Below are 16,599 nucleotides of genomic sequence, written 5' to 3'. Positions count from 1 at the left end.
CCTATCCATCTGTTATTCCATAGATAAGAATGATGTCATGATGACATCACTCCCAGAATCCCTCACCTCTCCAGTCCTATCCATCTGTTATTCCATAGATAAGAATGATGTCATGATGACATCACTCCCAGAATCCCTCACCTCCCCAGTCCTATCCATCTGTTATTCCATAGATAAGAATGATGTCATGATGACATCACTCCCAGAATCCCTCACCTCCCCAGTAAGCAGGAAGAGTATGTGTAGGGTGAGGGTTATTATCCTGTCGGCCATCTTGTCTCTGTCTCTCTCCATGGTTGATCGGTCGCTCTGGAGAATTATCAGTAGAGGATCCTGTAATGTGTGGAGAGAAGATGAGACAATGTAACATCACATACAGTCACTACCTCAGCGGGTCCCTATATGCGGATAGGTCCCTGGGGAGGTACAGAGAGGGGTCATGCCTGGACTCTGCTGCTCCTCGCTGTTATCAGCCGGAGACCGAGGCTATTAAGGCCCTATTACACAAAGCAATTATCGGCTGTATTTGGCCGTTATGGACGATAATTGCTTTGTGTAATAGAAGACAACGATCAGCCAACATAAACAATATCGGCTGATCGTCTTTCAACAGGATGAAACAGAAACGATCAGCCTAGCAATGATGTGCCGCCATCACTCTGTGTAATAGGAGTGCTAGTAGCAGACCGCCGCTGTCTCCTATTGCTGGCCCTGGGGGTCTGGTGGCCCATCGCGGAGAAGCCATCGGTGCTTCTGGCCAGGCCGGACCTCCGTCATGCTATGTACCCGATCCCGGCTCCTTTCCTATGTCTCCAGCAGAAATCGAGCACCAATCTCCGTGCACAGTGCAGGGATCATAGAAGTTATTTAAAATACAAACAAAAAGGTTTTCATTAATAAAAAATATAAAAGTTTTAAATCACGAAAAAAAAAATAAACAAATATTTGGTATCACTTCATGTGGAATCACCCAAACTATTACTTTATCCCATTCCTGATCTCACACGGTAATCAGTGTAAGCAGAAAAACATACCAAATCTTGCACCCTTTCCATCTTTTTTTGGACACATTTACCCGCTCTGGACATCTAAAATGATCTTCTCTGGGTCCACTCTGACAACACAGTGCTCTCTTCCCCCCTCCCTATGTAAATAGAGGACATGTGATCTCCTCTCCAGTGGCTGGGTTAGCTGTCTATTGACTTGGTAACCCAGCCTCCAGGAGACATCATCTGCATCATCTCCATGCACCTGTGCTGGTTCCATAGACTTACATGTGTCCCTGAGCCTAGATTTCTGTAATATGAAAAGTTATAGTTCTATGCCTGCTTGCTGCCACTGAATGCAGCATATGTATCTGTGTCACAACTCTGTATAGTGTAAGTGTTATAGATGTTCTTAGAGTCTGGATGGAACTAGAAAGTTCTCATTAACAGTCAGCAAACAGATCTAAACCTACACTACACTCCTCCACCCCCGGTTAACAGATGCCAGTTATGCAGCACATAGCTACACCATGTGCTACAGCTCTTCAACATCATCAGCTAGTATGGAATACATATTGGGGCGATGTGATACAAAGTCAGTGGGGAAATAAAACATTCCTGTGTTTACTGTGCAATAGTAATGACAGCAGTGGGCAGGAAAGAAAGCTAAAGGGGCGGGTATGCAAACGGACCAATCAGGGAGATGCGTGATGGGAAATGTAGTTTCCTGGCCGGCGCCATCTTGGATATAGATCGGCTTTTAGAAAAACTTGTAACTCAGGAATGGCAGCAGTTAGAAAGACAGGAGACGGCTCAGAATACTTAGGGGGACTTGGTGAGTAAGAGCAGTGAGCATTAGGGTCCCTGGCTTCCCCCACAATCTCTTACTTGTCCCCCATCCTGTGAATAGGCGAGCTGTGAGTCATCACACAGTCTGGGTAGGAGGCGCTGCTGAAATGCGATAAAAGAAAAGGAGAAAAGTGAAGGAAGTTGTGGCAGTAAAGCGATGCTCTGCTGCAAAATTATACGTGTTTCTCAGAGATGAGTTGCAGCAGATATTGCTGTCCGTCTCTCCCTGATCTCTGTATACGGCTGTCAGGATATACAATGGCCGATATGTACAGACACAGCAATGTAATAACCAACACTACCTGCAGATACAGGAGCCGTGTGCTTCCAGGACGTGCTATGATGTCACAGTCATGTGATCAGTCACGAGGAGGAGGAGGAGTCGTCACATGATCAGGGGCTGCTGCTCAGTGTATGCAGGACTCTGCTGTGCTGGATGAGCTGAAGTGATGTGTATGCAGCAGAGCTGTGTGTGTGTGATGTGTGTGGAGCAGAGCTGTGTATGTGTGATGTGTGTGGAGCAGAGCTGTGTATGTGTGTTATATATGCCTGCAGCAGAGCCCTGTGTGTAATGTACATGTAGCTGAGCTGTATGTGTGTAATGTACATGTAGCTGAGCTGTATATGTGTAATGTACATGTAGCTGAGCTGTATATATGTGTAATGTACATGTAGCTGAGCTGTATGTGTGTAATGTACATGTGGCTGAGCTGTATGTGTGTAATGTACATGTAGCTGAGCTGTGTGTGTAATATACATGTAGCTGAGCTGTATATGTGTAATGTACATGTAGCTGAGCTGTATATGTGTGTAATGTACATGTAGCTGAGCTGTATGTGTGTGTAATGTACATGTAGCTGAGCTGTATGTGTGTAATGTACATGTAGCTGAGCTGTATATGTGTAATGTACATGTAGCTGAGCTGTATATGTGTAATGTACATGTAGCTGAGCTGTATATGTGTGTAATGTACATGCAGCTGAGCTGTATGTGTGTGTAATGTACATGTAGCTGAGCTGTATGTGTGTAATGTACATGTAGCTGAGCTGTATATGTGTAATGTACATGTAGCTGAGCTGTATATATGTGTGTAATGTACATGTAGCTGAGCTGTATATATGTGTGTGTAATGTACATGTAGCTGAGCTGTATATATGTGTAATGTACATGTAGCTGAGCTGTATATATGTGTGTAATGTACATGTAGCTGAGCTGTATGTGTGTAATTTACATGTAGCTGAGCTGTATATGTGTAATGTACATGTAGCTGAGCTGTATGTGTGTAATGTACATGTAGCTGAGCTGTATATGTGTGTAATGTACATGTAGCTGAGCTGTATATGTGTGTAATGTACATGTAGCTGAGCTGTATGTGTGTAATGTACATGTAGCTGAGCTGTATGTGTGTAATGTACATGTAGCTGAGCTGTATGTGTGTAATGTACATGTAGCTGAGCTGTATGTGTGTAATGTACATGTAGCTGAGCTGTATGTGTGTAATGTGCATGTAGCTGAGCTGTATGTGTGTAATGTACATGTAGCTGAGCTGTATATGTGTGTAATGTACATGTAGCTGAACTGTATATGTGTGTAATGTACATGTAGCTGAGCTGTATGTGTGTAATGTACATGTAGCTGAGCTGTATATGTGTAATGTACATGTAGCTGAGCTGTATGTGTGTAATGTACATGTAGCTGAGCTGTATATGTGTAATGTACATGTAGCTGAGCTGTATATGTGTAATGTACATGTAGCTGAGCTGTATGTGTGTAATGTACATGTAGCTGAGCTGTATATATGTGTAATGTACATGTAGCTGAGCTGTATATGTGTGTAATGTACATGTAGCTGAGCTGTATATATGTGTAATGTACATGTAGCTGAGCTGTATGTGTGTAATGTACATGTAGCTGAGCTGTATATATGTGTAATGTACATGTAGCTGAGCTGTATGTGTGTAATGTACATGTAAATTTTGGTGAAAGTGGCAAAATTACTTATTTAAAATATATATTTTTAATCAGGTTGTGTGAATATGTTATTGGCTGGCAGGTGCTGACTGCCGGCTGATGTTTCAATCGTCAGGCACAGGATGGGTGAAATCGGGTCCTAACCATGTGTCATCCATTTTCTGATTGTTCTTAAAGTCAGTGAAGCACCTGTGAGGTCCATATGCTTACCGCACCCCTTGTTACATTCCTTGAGTGGTGTATAAAATGGGGGGATTCGTGGGGCTTTCTAACATACAGTCCCATCAAATACACCTAAAGCCTGAACTCCTAAAAAAAATCTCATTTTGAAATTTTTGTGACAATTTGGAAAATTTCTGCTAAATTATCAAGTTTCCTATTGTCTGAAAAAAAATTAAATTAAGTTTAATAGATGTTTCCAACATAAAGTAGACAGATTGCTGCATGGCTGTGGGGTCCAGATCAGTCAGTGACAGGAGCTTTTCCTGTCACTGACTACCTTAAACGCTGTGTTTGTCATTACCTTTGGCTCCCAGGGCCACTTTCCCTGACAGAATAACAGCATGGGGTGTGGGATTGTTCACATACTAAATCTTATTACATGTGGCCTTTTGGACTGTTTAAATCATATACTGTGTACTATGTTCTGCCTCGCAAGGCATGCACTATGTACTATGTAATACTGAGAATTATTGGGCTATGTTTGGGTCTTTGTCCCCCCCCCCCCCTTTTTTTGGTTAAATAATTGCAAAAAAATATACAGTGGTGCCTTGGATTAGGAGCATAATTGGTTCCGGGGCAGCGCTTGTAATCCAAATCCACTCTTAAACCAAAGCAAATTTTCCCATAAGAAATCATAGAAATGCAGACAATTGGTTCCAAACCCCCCAAATAATGATCTATTATTGTGAATAACATGTAAAACAGATGAAACAAACATTCAGAGACAGCAGAATCTGTGATATTATAAGTTACTGTACAGTAATGGAGAGGATGGGAAACACAAGGGCGGACAGAGACTGCAGGGAGCATGAAGGAATGAGCAGGGCAGATGTGGGCACATACATGCAGCGCTCTCTGTCCGGGGAGAGAAGGGTTACAGCTATGGAGAGATTACCTCCACCGTCCTGTCCTCTGATGTAAGCCCAAGCCTGAAGTCGATTTGCTATGATTTGGAAGGTGGGGGAGACTTCCTGGGTCAGAGTACAGTGCTGTAGACCACGTTATGCAGACCATGCCCCTCCCCCACTCGCGCTCCCACCCAGCACAGGGAGCTCTTAAACCAAAGCAATGCTCTTAAACCAAGTCATAATTTTGAAAAACTGTGAGCTCTTAAACCAAAACACTCTTAAACCAAGTTACTCTTAAACCAAGGTACCACTGTATATATATTCAAGATAGGCTATAAGTATCGGCTCCAATACCCCAGTAATATTAAGTAAAATATGTCAGGAGAATCACTAGGATCGGTAGAAGCATCCCCAAGTTATTAATGAAGAAAGTGACACAGGACATAGTCATAACATGTGGCCTGGTCCAGGGGGTCATGAAGGGGTTAAGTTGCGCTCATCCCTAGTGCGGACCAATAAAGGGTTTCTCCGATTTTGCAGCTCTTTCTTGTGCTGGCCGTTCTTCTTCTCCCCGGTATTACTATATAATGGGAGGGATAGTGAGATACAACTATTGGGCCGATATTCTGCAGAAGATGGAGACATTTCTATTCCTGGAATTGCTGGTAAAATGTCATCAGTTGTTCTGTTATTATTCTGCATGTTGCTGTATATATTCCCCCCCAATAGGCCCCGCCCCCAAATGTTACACCGACCAATAGCAGAATAGTAGCAGTATCCACCATCTTTATTAGCTGCTATTATATATATATATATATATATACACACACACAGGATATAACAATAGTAGCAGAGAGCGTGCGGCAGGAGGGCCGGAACACAACGGCCATTACTTCTTATAGGATTCTCTCCTAATCCCCGGAAAGCTGACGGATTGGAAAAGACTTAGAATTCTATTGGAGTAAAGAATTATTGGCGGGAAATGTTGGGATGGATCCAGCGGATATTGAGCATTAGTTTGCTGGGAGATATCTAGTTATTATTAGGAGGGAAAAGTCTTCTGGCCCTGTGACTTCTATCACCTAGATGAGATGGAAGGACTGGGATTGGAGCTGCACACTCCTCAGCCCCTATAGCCGCAGCTTTATTTCCAGACATCACATCCGATTGGAAGAAATTACGGTTTTTTCCATTGATAAAAGACATAAATAAGGCGACTGTCCATGTTTTCCATTTGTAAGATCTTTCATGTTCCGTTAGAGATTACTTTTTCTTCAAAGACCTCACATACATGGCTTCTCCCCTGTGTGAATTCTTTGATGACTCACAAGTTTTGATTTGAGTGTGAAACATTTTCCACATTCTGAACATGTAAACGGCTTATCCCCTGTGTGACTTTTTCGATGCGTAACAAGACTTGTTTTTTGAGCAAAAGATTTCCCACATTCTGAACATGAAAAGGGCTTCTCCCCTGTGTGAATGTTTTGATGGTGACCAAGACTTGATTTGTGGGTAAAACTTTTCCCACATACTAAACATGAAAATGGCTTCACCCCTGTGTGAATTTTTTGATGTTCAAGAAGACTGGATTTTTGATTAAAACATTTTCCACATTCTGAACATAGAAATGGCTTCTCCCCTGTGTGAATTTTTTGATGCTTAACAATACTTGATTTGTGGGTAAAACATTTTCCACATTCTGAACATGAAAATGGCTTCTCCCCTGTGTGGATTTTTTGATGGTGAGCAAGATTTGATTTTTGAGTAAAACATTTCTCACATTCTGAACATGAAAATGGCTTCTCCCCTGTGTGAATTTTTTGATGTTCAATAAGACTGTTTTTAACAGGAAAACATTTCCCACATTCTAAACACGAAAAAGGCTTCTCCCCTGTGTGAAATTTTTGATGAAAAACAAGATTTGATTTGTGGATAAAACATTTCCCACATTCTGAACATAAAAATGGCTTCTCCCCTGTGTGAATTTTTTGATGGTCAATTAGACTTTTTTTTACAGAAAAACATTTTGCACATTCTGAACAAGAAAAAGGCTTCTCCCCTGTGTGAATTTTTTGATGCTTAACAAGATGTGATTTGTGGGTAAAACATTTCCCACATTCTGAACATGAAAATGGCTTCTCCCCTGTGTGAATTTTTCGATGCTTAACAATACTTGATTTGTGAGTAAAACATTTTCCACATTCTGAACATAAAAATGGCTTTTCTCCTGTGTGAATTTTTTGATGCTCAACAAGATTTGATTTTTCAGGAAAAGACTTCCCACATTCTGAGCATGCGAATGGCTTCTCTCCTGTGTGACATCTTTGATGTCTAACAAGATATGACTTTTTAGCAAAACACTTCTCACATTCTGGACATGGAAATGGTTTCTCTCCTGTGTGACATCTTTGATGTCTAACAAGATATGACTTTTTAGCAAAACACTTCTCACATTCTGAACATGGAAATGGCTTCTTTTCTGTATGAGCGCCGTTTTTAAGTTTGACATCCTTTGTGGGACTTTTATTTTTCTTCACAGTCTGTGATGGATCAGTAGATGGGACTTCTATAACAGGATGAGATGGCAGATCTTTGCTGTGAGGGGCTGAGGGTATATCTGGGGTAATAGAAGGTTCTTCATATGTATCTTGTGTGATCTGACCATCTGCTGTAATATCTGGAGATATCTGATGTCCCTCTGATCTCCGGGGACACTCAGCTGCCAAGAAGAAACTCATTCTATTAGTGAGGAGTAATATAACGGTGCGGCTTCTGCAGATATCGCTCGTCTTATTTATAGAACATCTCTAAGTGCAGCTTTCCCAGAATTCCTTCTCATTCTCCCCATCTGATTCCACATTCTCTCATCCACAGGGATTTCTCTTATATTTATATATATTTAAGTTGAAGCTGTGGTTTACGGTTAAATCACTTGTCTAGAGACCACTGATTTTTTTATCCAGGGTTCTATTCCCCTGATGGAAATGAAATATAATTATTTATTATTTTCCTTTTTCTCATCATTGTATTATTTTTAAAAGTGCAAAGAATTCTCAATAAGGTCCAAATTAGTTTTAGAATCCATTTTTTTAAACAATGTTGAGCGTAGACCACAGCTCCAACACAGCTATATATCTCATTGCAGATCAGTCCTGTAGGCAGTTTATGTCTGATATAAACACAGAGAGACACTGACTGACAGCTGAGCGAGCAGGAGGCCGAGCAACAGAGATTATTCATGAAGAATAGGGAGGAGGAAGGCAAGTGGTGAGGAGTGCTAGAGTGCAGCACAAACGCTGAGCCACAACTCCTCTTTGACTCTTCATTACAATAGGAGACCTGAAATTGCCCCGATGTAGGAGCACGACGTCCTGTCGTTCTAGTGCGTCCTTGCAGTATGTGTCTGTGTGGGGCTGGTAGGAAAGCCGACAGCGAGCAGTCTCGCTTCTGTTGCTTACCGGATGTATGTGTCATACTAATTTACATCGCCACTGAGGAAGGGGTATACTCATGACATGGCAGAGATCGGGGCGCCAATGCAAACTGAATAAGCTCAAAGAGTTATTGCAGGCAGGACAGACACACAGTGCGATCCAACAACGCTACTAACACGGACCTCGCTACGACTGCCGGTAACCTGAACGCCACAGAACCTGGGCTGCTCATTGTCCGCTCTTTCCTACCACTCCCACAGAGATGCACCAGAATGCCAGGACATCGTGCACCTACATCAGGACTATATTCTGGGTACCATCCGCATTCTGCAAGGACCCTGCAGCTACTATCTATATCTATTCTCTATCTCTATTATTGCTTTATATACAGATTTATGGGATGTTACCTGTAGTGCTCATTTATGTATTTGTGTGATCCATCCAATTCTATTACATGTATTACACAATGTTTACTTATCCTACAGACAGGACTGTCCCTCAGCAGTATATAAGGGGGTTACAGGACTATATATATAAATATATATATATATATATTCTGGGTTTCCACACTCCAAATTTACTACATCTTACATATACTACGTACTTTCTTTTTTTTTTTTACAAAAAATTCCACACAGAATAGTTACAGCCGGTGACTGAGGAGAATGTGTGAGTGTTCTCTGCATTTAGTGGTCACTACTCACCTGGGCGGTTACCTGCAGTGATGTCCTCCTTATACTGCTCATCACTGCTGTCATCTGTCTCTGGAGCATTATTATTGTTCCCATCTTCCCCCTGATTCATAAGATGTGAGAGAAATATTGTAAAAGTCATCAGACAGGAGGAGAAGTCAGGTGGGATGTACAGATCATAGGGAACATCTCCATCTACCTGATCCTGATCCTGTGGGAGAAGAGGACGGGGACATCTCTCTGGTGCTGTTCTCTTACTGGATCTGACTGGAGGGAACACATACAGAGACTGAATTCATTCTTTCCATCCAGATAATACAGAGAGGAGGTGTGTATATAGTCCTGTCTATTACCTGCTGATGGGAGGGGCTGCTGATCCTCCAGCATCACATCCTTGTACTGATCCTTGTGTCCTTCTACATACTCCCACTCCTCCATGGAGAAATAGACCGCCACGTCCTGACACCTTATAGGAACCTGACACACACAATGGTCACACAGTCATCCCCCCCACCCCTCCAGTGGTGTTACTGTATAATGTCCCAGCATTCCCAGCAGCCACAGTCTCACCTCTCCACTCAGCAGCTCCACCATCTTGTTGGTGACTTCTAGGATCTTCTCTTCCTCCATTTCCTCATGTATCAGGGGCCCTGGGATTGGGCTCAGGGTTCTTCCCCATCCTTCACACCCAGGGGCCCCACAGCGCCCACTAGAGGACTTCTTCACTACTGTGTAATCCTGTGTATGGAGAGACACATTACTATCACTCCATCCATTCCCAGAATCCCTCACCTCTCCAGTCCTATCCATCTGTTATTCCATAGATAAGAATGATGTCATGATGACATCACTCCCAGAATCACTCACCTCTCCAGTCCTATCCATCTGTTATTCCATAGATAAGAATGATGTCATGATGACATCACTCCCAGAATCCCTCACCTCCCCAGTCCTATCCATCTGTTGTTCCATAGATAAGAATGATGTCATGATGACATCACTCCCAGAATCCCTCACCTCTCCAGTCCTATCCATCTGTTATTCCATAAATAAGAATGATGTCATGATGAAATCACTCCCAGAATCCCTCACCTCCCCAGTCCTATCCATCTGTTATTCCATAGATAATGATGTCATGATGACATCACTCCCAGAATCCTTCACCTCTCCAGTCCTATCCATCTGTTATTCCATAGATAAGAATGATGTCATGATGACATCACTCCCAGAATCCCCCTCACCTCCCCAGTCCTATCCATCTGTTATTCCATAGATAAGAATGATGTCATGATGACATCACTCCCAGAATCCCTCACCTCCCCAGTAAGCAGGAAGAGTATGTGTAGGGTGAGGGTTATTATCCTGTCGGCCATCTTGTCTCTGTCTCTCTCCATGGTTGATGGGTCGGTCTCTTATATAGAAGATATCAGCAGAGAATCCTGGAGGGGAAGAGGAGGAGACAATGTAATATATTGGGGGTCTCCAGTATAATATAACTTTATTGATCTGGCACAGTGAACAGTCACATGATGTCCCAGGAAAGAGAGAAGAAAATGTGAAGAAAGATTCTCATCTCCCCCAACATGATATCATCCAGATGAGAGGAGAGAAGAGGAAACAGCACAGATCGGCCTCCTGGGATCAGCAATGACACAAGGAACAACAACACCTCATACCTCATGCTAGAGTGTATCGTCTCCCTTGCATGTGATGTCAGCAGAAGGGGCGGTATTGTATTGACCTAACAAGCAGGAAGTAGGAAGCAGTGAGCTGCTGCACCATCCAGTGGTATCCATAGTAACATAGGGGGAGACAGGGGGAGAGGACTGGTGTGTGTGGGGGTCTGTATACAGGGAGAGAGGACTGGTGTGTGTGGGGTCTGTATACAGGGGGAGAGGACTGGTGTGTGTGGGGTCTGTATACAAGGGGAGAGGACTGGTGTGTGTGGGGTCTGTATACAGGGGAGAGGACTGGTGTGTGTGGGGTCTGTATACAGGGGAGAGGACTGGTGTGTTGTCTGTATACAGGGGGAGAGGACTGGTGTGTGGTCTGTATACAGGGGAGAGGACTGGTGTGTGGGGGGTCTGTATACAGGGGGAGAGGACTGGTGTGTGGGGTCTGTATACAGGGGAGAGGACTGGTGTGTGGGGTCTGTATACAGGGGGAGAGGACTGGTGTGTGTCGGTCTGTATACAGGGGGAGAGGACTGGTGTGTGGGGTCTGTATACAGGGGGAGAGGACTGGTGTGTGGGGTCTGTATACAGGGGGAGAGGACTGGTGTGTGTGGGGTCTGTATACAGGGGGAGGACTGGTGTGTGTGGGGTCTGTATATAGGGGGAGAGGACTGGTGTGTGGGGGGTCTGTATACAGGGGAGAGGACTGGTGTGTGGGGGGTCTGTATACAGGGGGAGAGGACTGGTGTGTGGGGTCTGTATACAGGAGGAGAGGACTGGTGTGGGGTCTGTATACAGGGGAAAGGACTGGTGTGTGTGGGGTCTGTATACAGGGGAGAGGACTGGTGTGTGTGGGGTGTGTATACAGGGGAGAGGACTGGTGTGTGGGGTCTGTATACAGGGGGAGAGGACTGGTGTGTGGGGGGTCTGTATACAGGGGGAGAGGACTGGTGTGTGGGGGGTCTGTATACAGGGGGAGAGGACTGGTGTGTGGTCTGTATACAGGGGGAGAGGACTGGTGTGTGGGGTCTGTATACAGGAGGAGAGGACTGGTGTGGGGTCTGTGTACAGGGGAAAGGACTGGTGTGTGTGGGGTCTGTATACAGGGGAGAGGACTGGTGTTTGGTCTGTATACAGGGGGAGAGGACTGGTGTGTGTGGGGGGGGGTCTGTATACAGAGGGAGAGGACTGGTCTCCCTCTGTATACACCCCCCACACACCAGTCCCCTCCCCCTGTATACAGACCCACCCACACACCAGTCCTCTCCCCCTGTATACAGACCCCCCACACACACCAGTCCTCTCCCCTGTATACAGGCCCCACACACCAGTCCTCTCCCCCTGTATACAGACCAAACACCAGTCATCTCCCCTGTATACAGACCCCACACACACCAGTCCTCTCCCCTGTATACAGACCCCACACACACCAGTCCTCTCCCCTGTATACAGACCCCACACACTCCAGTCCTCTCCCCCTGTATACAGACAACACACCAGTCCTCTCCCCTGTATACAGACCCCAGACACACCAGTCCTCTCCCCTGTATACAGACCCCCACACACCAGTCCTCTCCCCTGTATACAGGCCCCACACACCAGTCCTCTCCCCCTGTATAGACCCCACACACCAGTCCTCTCCCCCTGTATACAGACCCCCCACACACCAGTCCTCTCCCCTGTATACAGACCCCACACCAGTCCTCTCCCCTGTAGTCAGACCACACATCAGTCCTCTCCCCCTGTATACAGACCCCACACACACACCAATCCTCTCCCCTTGTATACAGACCCCCCACACACCAGTCCTCTCCCCCTGTATACAGATCCTACACACACCAGTTCTCTCCCCCTGTATACAGACCCCACACACCAGTCCTCTCCCCCTGTATACAGACCACACACCAGTCCTCTCCCCCTGTATACAGACCCCACACGCCAGTCCTCTCCCCTGTATACAGACTCCACACACCAGTCCTCTCCCCTGTATACAGACCCCACACACCAGTCCTCTCCCCTGTATACAGACCCGACACACCCCAGTTCTCTCCCCTGTATACAGACCCCACACACCAGTCCTCTCCCCCTGTATACAGACCCCACACACCAGTCCTCTCCCCCTGTATACAGACCCCACACACCAGTCCTCTTCCCCTGTATACAGACCCCCCCACACACCAGTCCTCTCCCCTGTATACAGACCCCACACACACCAGTCCTCTCCCCCTGTATACAGACCCCACACACCAGTCCTCTCCCCCTGTATATAGACCCCACACACACCAGTCCTCTCCCCCTGTATACAGACCCTACACACCAGTCCTCTCCCCCTGTATACAGACCACACACACCAGTCCTCTTCCCTGTATACAGACCCCACACACACCAGTCCTCTACCCTGTATACAGACCACACACACACACCAGTCCTCTCCCCCTGTATACAGATCCTACACACACCAGTTCTCTCCCCCTGTATACAGACCACACACACCAGTCCTCTCCCCCTGTATACAGACCCCACACACCAGTCCTCTCCCCCTGTATACAGACCCCACACACCAGTCCTCTCCCCCTGTATACAGACCCTACACACCAGTCCTCTCCCCCTGTATACAGACCCCACACACCAGTCCTCTCCCCCTTTATACAGACCCCACACACCAGTCCTCTCCCCCTGTATACAGACCCCCCCCCCACACACACACACCAGTCCTCTCCCCCTGTATAGACCCCACACACCAGTCCTCTCTCCCTGTATACAGACCCCCACACACCAGTCCTCTCCCCTGTATACAGACCCCACACACCAGTCCTCTCCCCTGTATACAGACCCCACACACCAGTCCTCTCCCCTGTATACAGACCCCATCCACACCAGTCCTCTCCCCCTGTATACAGACCCCCCACACCAGTCCTCTCCCCCTGTATACAGACCGCGCACACCAGTCCTCTCCCCTGTATACAGACCCGACACACCAGTCCTCTACCCTGTATACAGACCACACACACACACCAGTCCTCTCCCCTGTATACAGACCCCACACACCAGTCCTCTCCCCCTGTATACAGACCCACACACACCAGTCCTCTCCCCCTGTATACAGACCCCCCCACACACCAGTCCTCTCCCCTTGTATACAGACCCCCCACACACACCAGTCATCTCCCCCTGTATACAGACCCCACACACCAGTCCTCTCCCCCTGTATACAGACCACACACACACCAGTCCTCTCCCCCTGTATACAGACCCCACACACACCAGTCCTCTCCCCTGTATACAGACCCCACACACCAGACCTCTCCCCTGTATACAGACCCCACACACCAGTCCTCTTCCCCTGTATACAGACCACACACACACACCAGTCCTCTCCCCCTGTATACAGACCCCCCACACACCAGTCCTCTCCCCCTGTATACAGACCCCACACACACAAGTCCTCTCCCCCTGTATACAGACCCCCCCACCACCAGTCCTCTTCCCCTGTATACAGACCCCCCACACACCAGTCCTCTCCCCCTGTATACAGACCCCACACACCAGTCCTCCCCCCCTGTATACAGACCCCACACACCAGTCCTCTCCCCCTGTATACAGACCCCACACACACCAGTCCTCTCCCCTGTATACAGACCCCACACACACACCAGTCCTCTCCCCCTGTATACAGACCCCACACACCAGGCCTCTTCCCCTGTATACAAACCCCACACACACCAGTCCTCTCCCCCTGTATACAGATCCCACACACCAGTCCTCTCCCCCTGTATACTGACCACACACACCAGTCCTCTCCCCTTGTATACAGACCCCACACACACCAGTCCTCTCCCCCTGTATACAGACCCCACACACCAGTCCTCTCCCCCTGTATACAGACCCCACACACCAGTCCTCTCCCCCTGTATACAGACCCCACACACCAGTCCTCTCCCCCTGTATACAGACCCCACACACCAGGCCTCTTCCCCTGTATACAGACCCCACACACACCAGTCCTCTCCCCCTGTATACAGACCCCCCCCCCCCCCCCATATCATCTACGTCTGTTATAACCGTGCTGCTTCAAAACCACGCCCTAAGCCAACGTCCTTATATCCAGTTATTACCTCCAGGCCAGTGACCATTTTAGCTCCTGGCATTTCTGCCCCCAGCCCCGCCATCTTCACTTGTGTCATGGAGTGGGCTGGCACAGAACTCTCCGATAGGGAGTGTTAATTCTTCTGGACATCTATAAATGGATGTTATTACCTGATGGATAAGTACTTGTAGAGCGGACCATTTTTACTTTCCTTTTCGGTGTACCCCACCGGTCTGTCTCTCTGTCTCTGTTCTCATTATCTGCTTTTTATTCGGTTCCTCTTATTCTGTATACGTGTTAGGGCCCTATTCCACAGTAACAATAATCGGCCGGATCGGGCCCATTTGGCCCGATTCGGACGATTATCGTTCGGTGAAATAGAGAGAACGATCAGCTGATTGGCTGAGTGTGGCTTGTCAGCTGACAGCCATTTAGAAGATAGAGAGCGCGGGACCCGGGGATGAAGACAGCGCGGAGAAGACCTGCAGGTAATGTATTACTGCTGCTGCAAGGACATCGGTAACAATGTCCTTGCAGCCCTCGCTCAACGATCATCGGGCTGTGGAATAGGCCCAGTAAACGAGCGACGATCTAGCAGATCGCCGCTCGTTTACATCGTTGATCGGGCCCTCCTCGGCCAGTGGAATAGGACCCTTAAACTCCGGCCGGGGATTTACGCTACTTGCGGCCGGCTACGTACGGACCGCGAACTTACGCCCGCAGTCTACTCACGCTTCCTGAGCGCCCTACGTAGCGATCTGACAGCAGTCTTTTACTTGGAAATCTTCGCCTAGCCCCGGACACTCTACAGAACCTTTTGGATCGGCAAAGAAAAGTTGAAAAATGAAGAAATCACCACTACGTATGGGACCGCATGTTACGCTACGGGCGTAAGTTATGGCATTTTCGTCCTCAAACAATGGTGTGGTTCATTTTTTACGGCGGAGCGTACGATCCTGGCGTAAGTTCGTACGTAGTGTGAACTGTGCAGCCGTACATCGTATACTTTCCATTGTACGCAAACTACGTAAATCTCCAGCCGCTTATTCACGGAACGTGCTACGTCCGGAGACTTACGTAGTGTGAACATAGCCTAAAGTTGTTTGTGGCACCTGGTTGCAGTGATGTGGTGGCGTCAGTATATATATGTATATGTGTGTGTGTGGTTGTCTTGGACGGGTTTCCTTTTTCTGCCATCAGATTCTATAAGCTGTCGTGGTAGACGGCACGTTCTATGGCTGCATTTTAATCTGTATTTCTCCTGCATTGGTTCTTTGTGATTGTATTTTGCTATGTGCTATTTATTTTTTGTGCAGCAACAAACTAATGTGTTTGGCTGTTTTGGAGTGTATTGTTAAATTACTTCATAAAATTCAAAAAATAAATTCCTTTAAAAAAAAAGTCTTTGTAGATATATATTTATATATCTAAAATAAATAAAGGGAGCCCTCAGATGACCCCTCCTAGATCTGAATGAAATCTTCTCAGTGATACTTTGTTCTGTTCAAAGCTGAATGAGCTGACAAGAAAATCGCTGGAAATCCCATGTATTACCCAATGGCGGCCTGGATTTGGAGTCACACACAGAATTACAGTGATAACCCCCTCTAGGCTGATCCAACTTTCCTTAAAACAAGTCACACTGAGGCTGAGTATTGTGTGTGACCTCCATGTGCCTGTATGACCTCCCTACAAGGCCCAGGCATGCTTCTGATCTGATGAGGTGCCTGTATGACCTCCCTACAAGGCCCGGGCACGCTCCTGATGAGGTGTCTGTATGACCTCCCTACAAGGCCCGGGCACGCTCCTGATGAGGTGTCTGTATGACCTCCCTACA

The 16,599-nt window shown here is 46.6% G+C and overlaps 1 protein-coding gene and 1 pseudogene across 1 annotated transcript in view; both read right to left on the bottom strand.

Annotated features, from left to right (window-relative positions):
• LOC138787608 (zinc finger protein 729-like) overlaps positions 1-7,792 on the bottom strand; it is a 45,593-nt pseudogene extending 37,801 nt beyond the window's left edge.
• LOC138786650 (zinc finger protein 585A-like) overlaps positions 1-16,599 on the bottom strand; it is a 214,893-nt gene that overhangs the window by 188,948 nt on the left and 9,346 nt on the right. The window contains exon 2 of the mRNA XM_069963629.1: positions 9,015-9,269. Within this exon, the coding sequence (XP_069819730.1) occupies positions 9,015-9,269 (255 nt within the window). The remainder of the gene's footprint in view (positions 1-9,014; positions 9,270-16,599) is intronic.

The sequence above is a fragment of the Dendropsophus ebraccatus genome, chromosome 3 (assembly GCF_027789765.1).
Source record: "Dendropsophus ebraccatus isolate aDenEbr1 chromosome 3, aDenEbr1.pat, whole genome shotgun sequence".
Classification (NCBI taxonomy): domain Eukaryota; kingdom Metazoa; phylum Chordata; class Amphibia; order Anura; family Hylidae; genus Dendropsophus; species Dendropsophus ebraccatus.
This window is presented reverse-complemented; position numbering and strand designations above follow the sequence as displayed.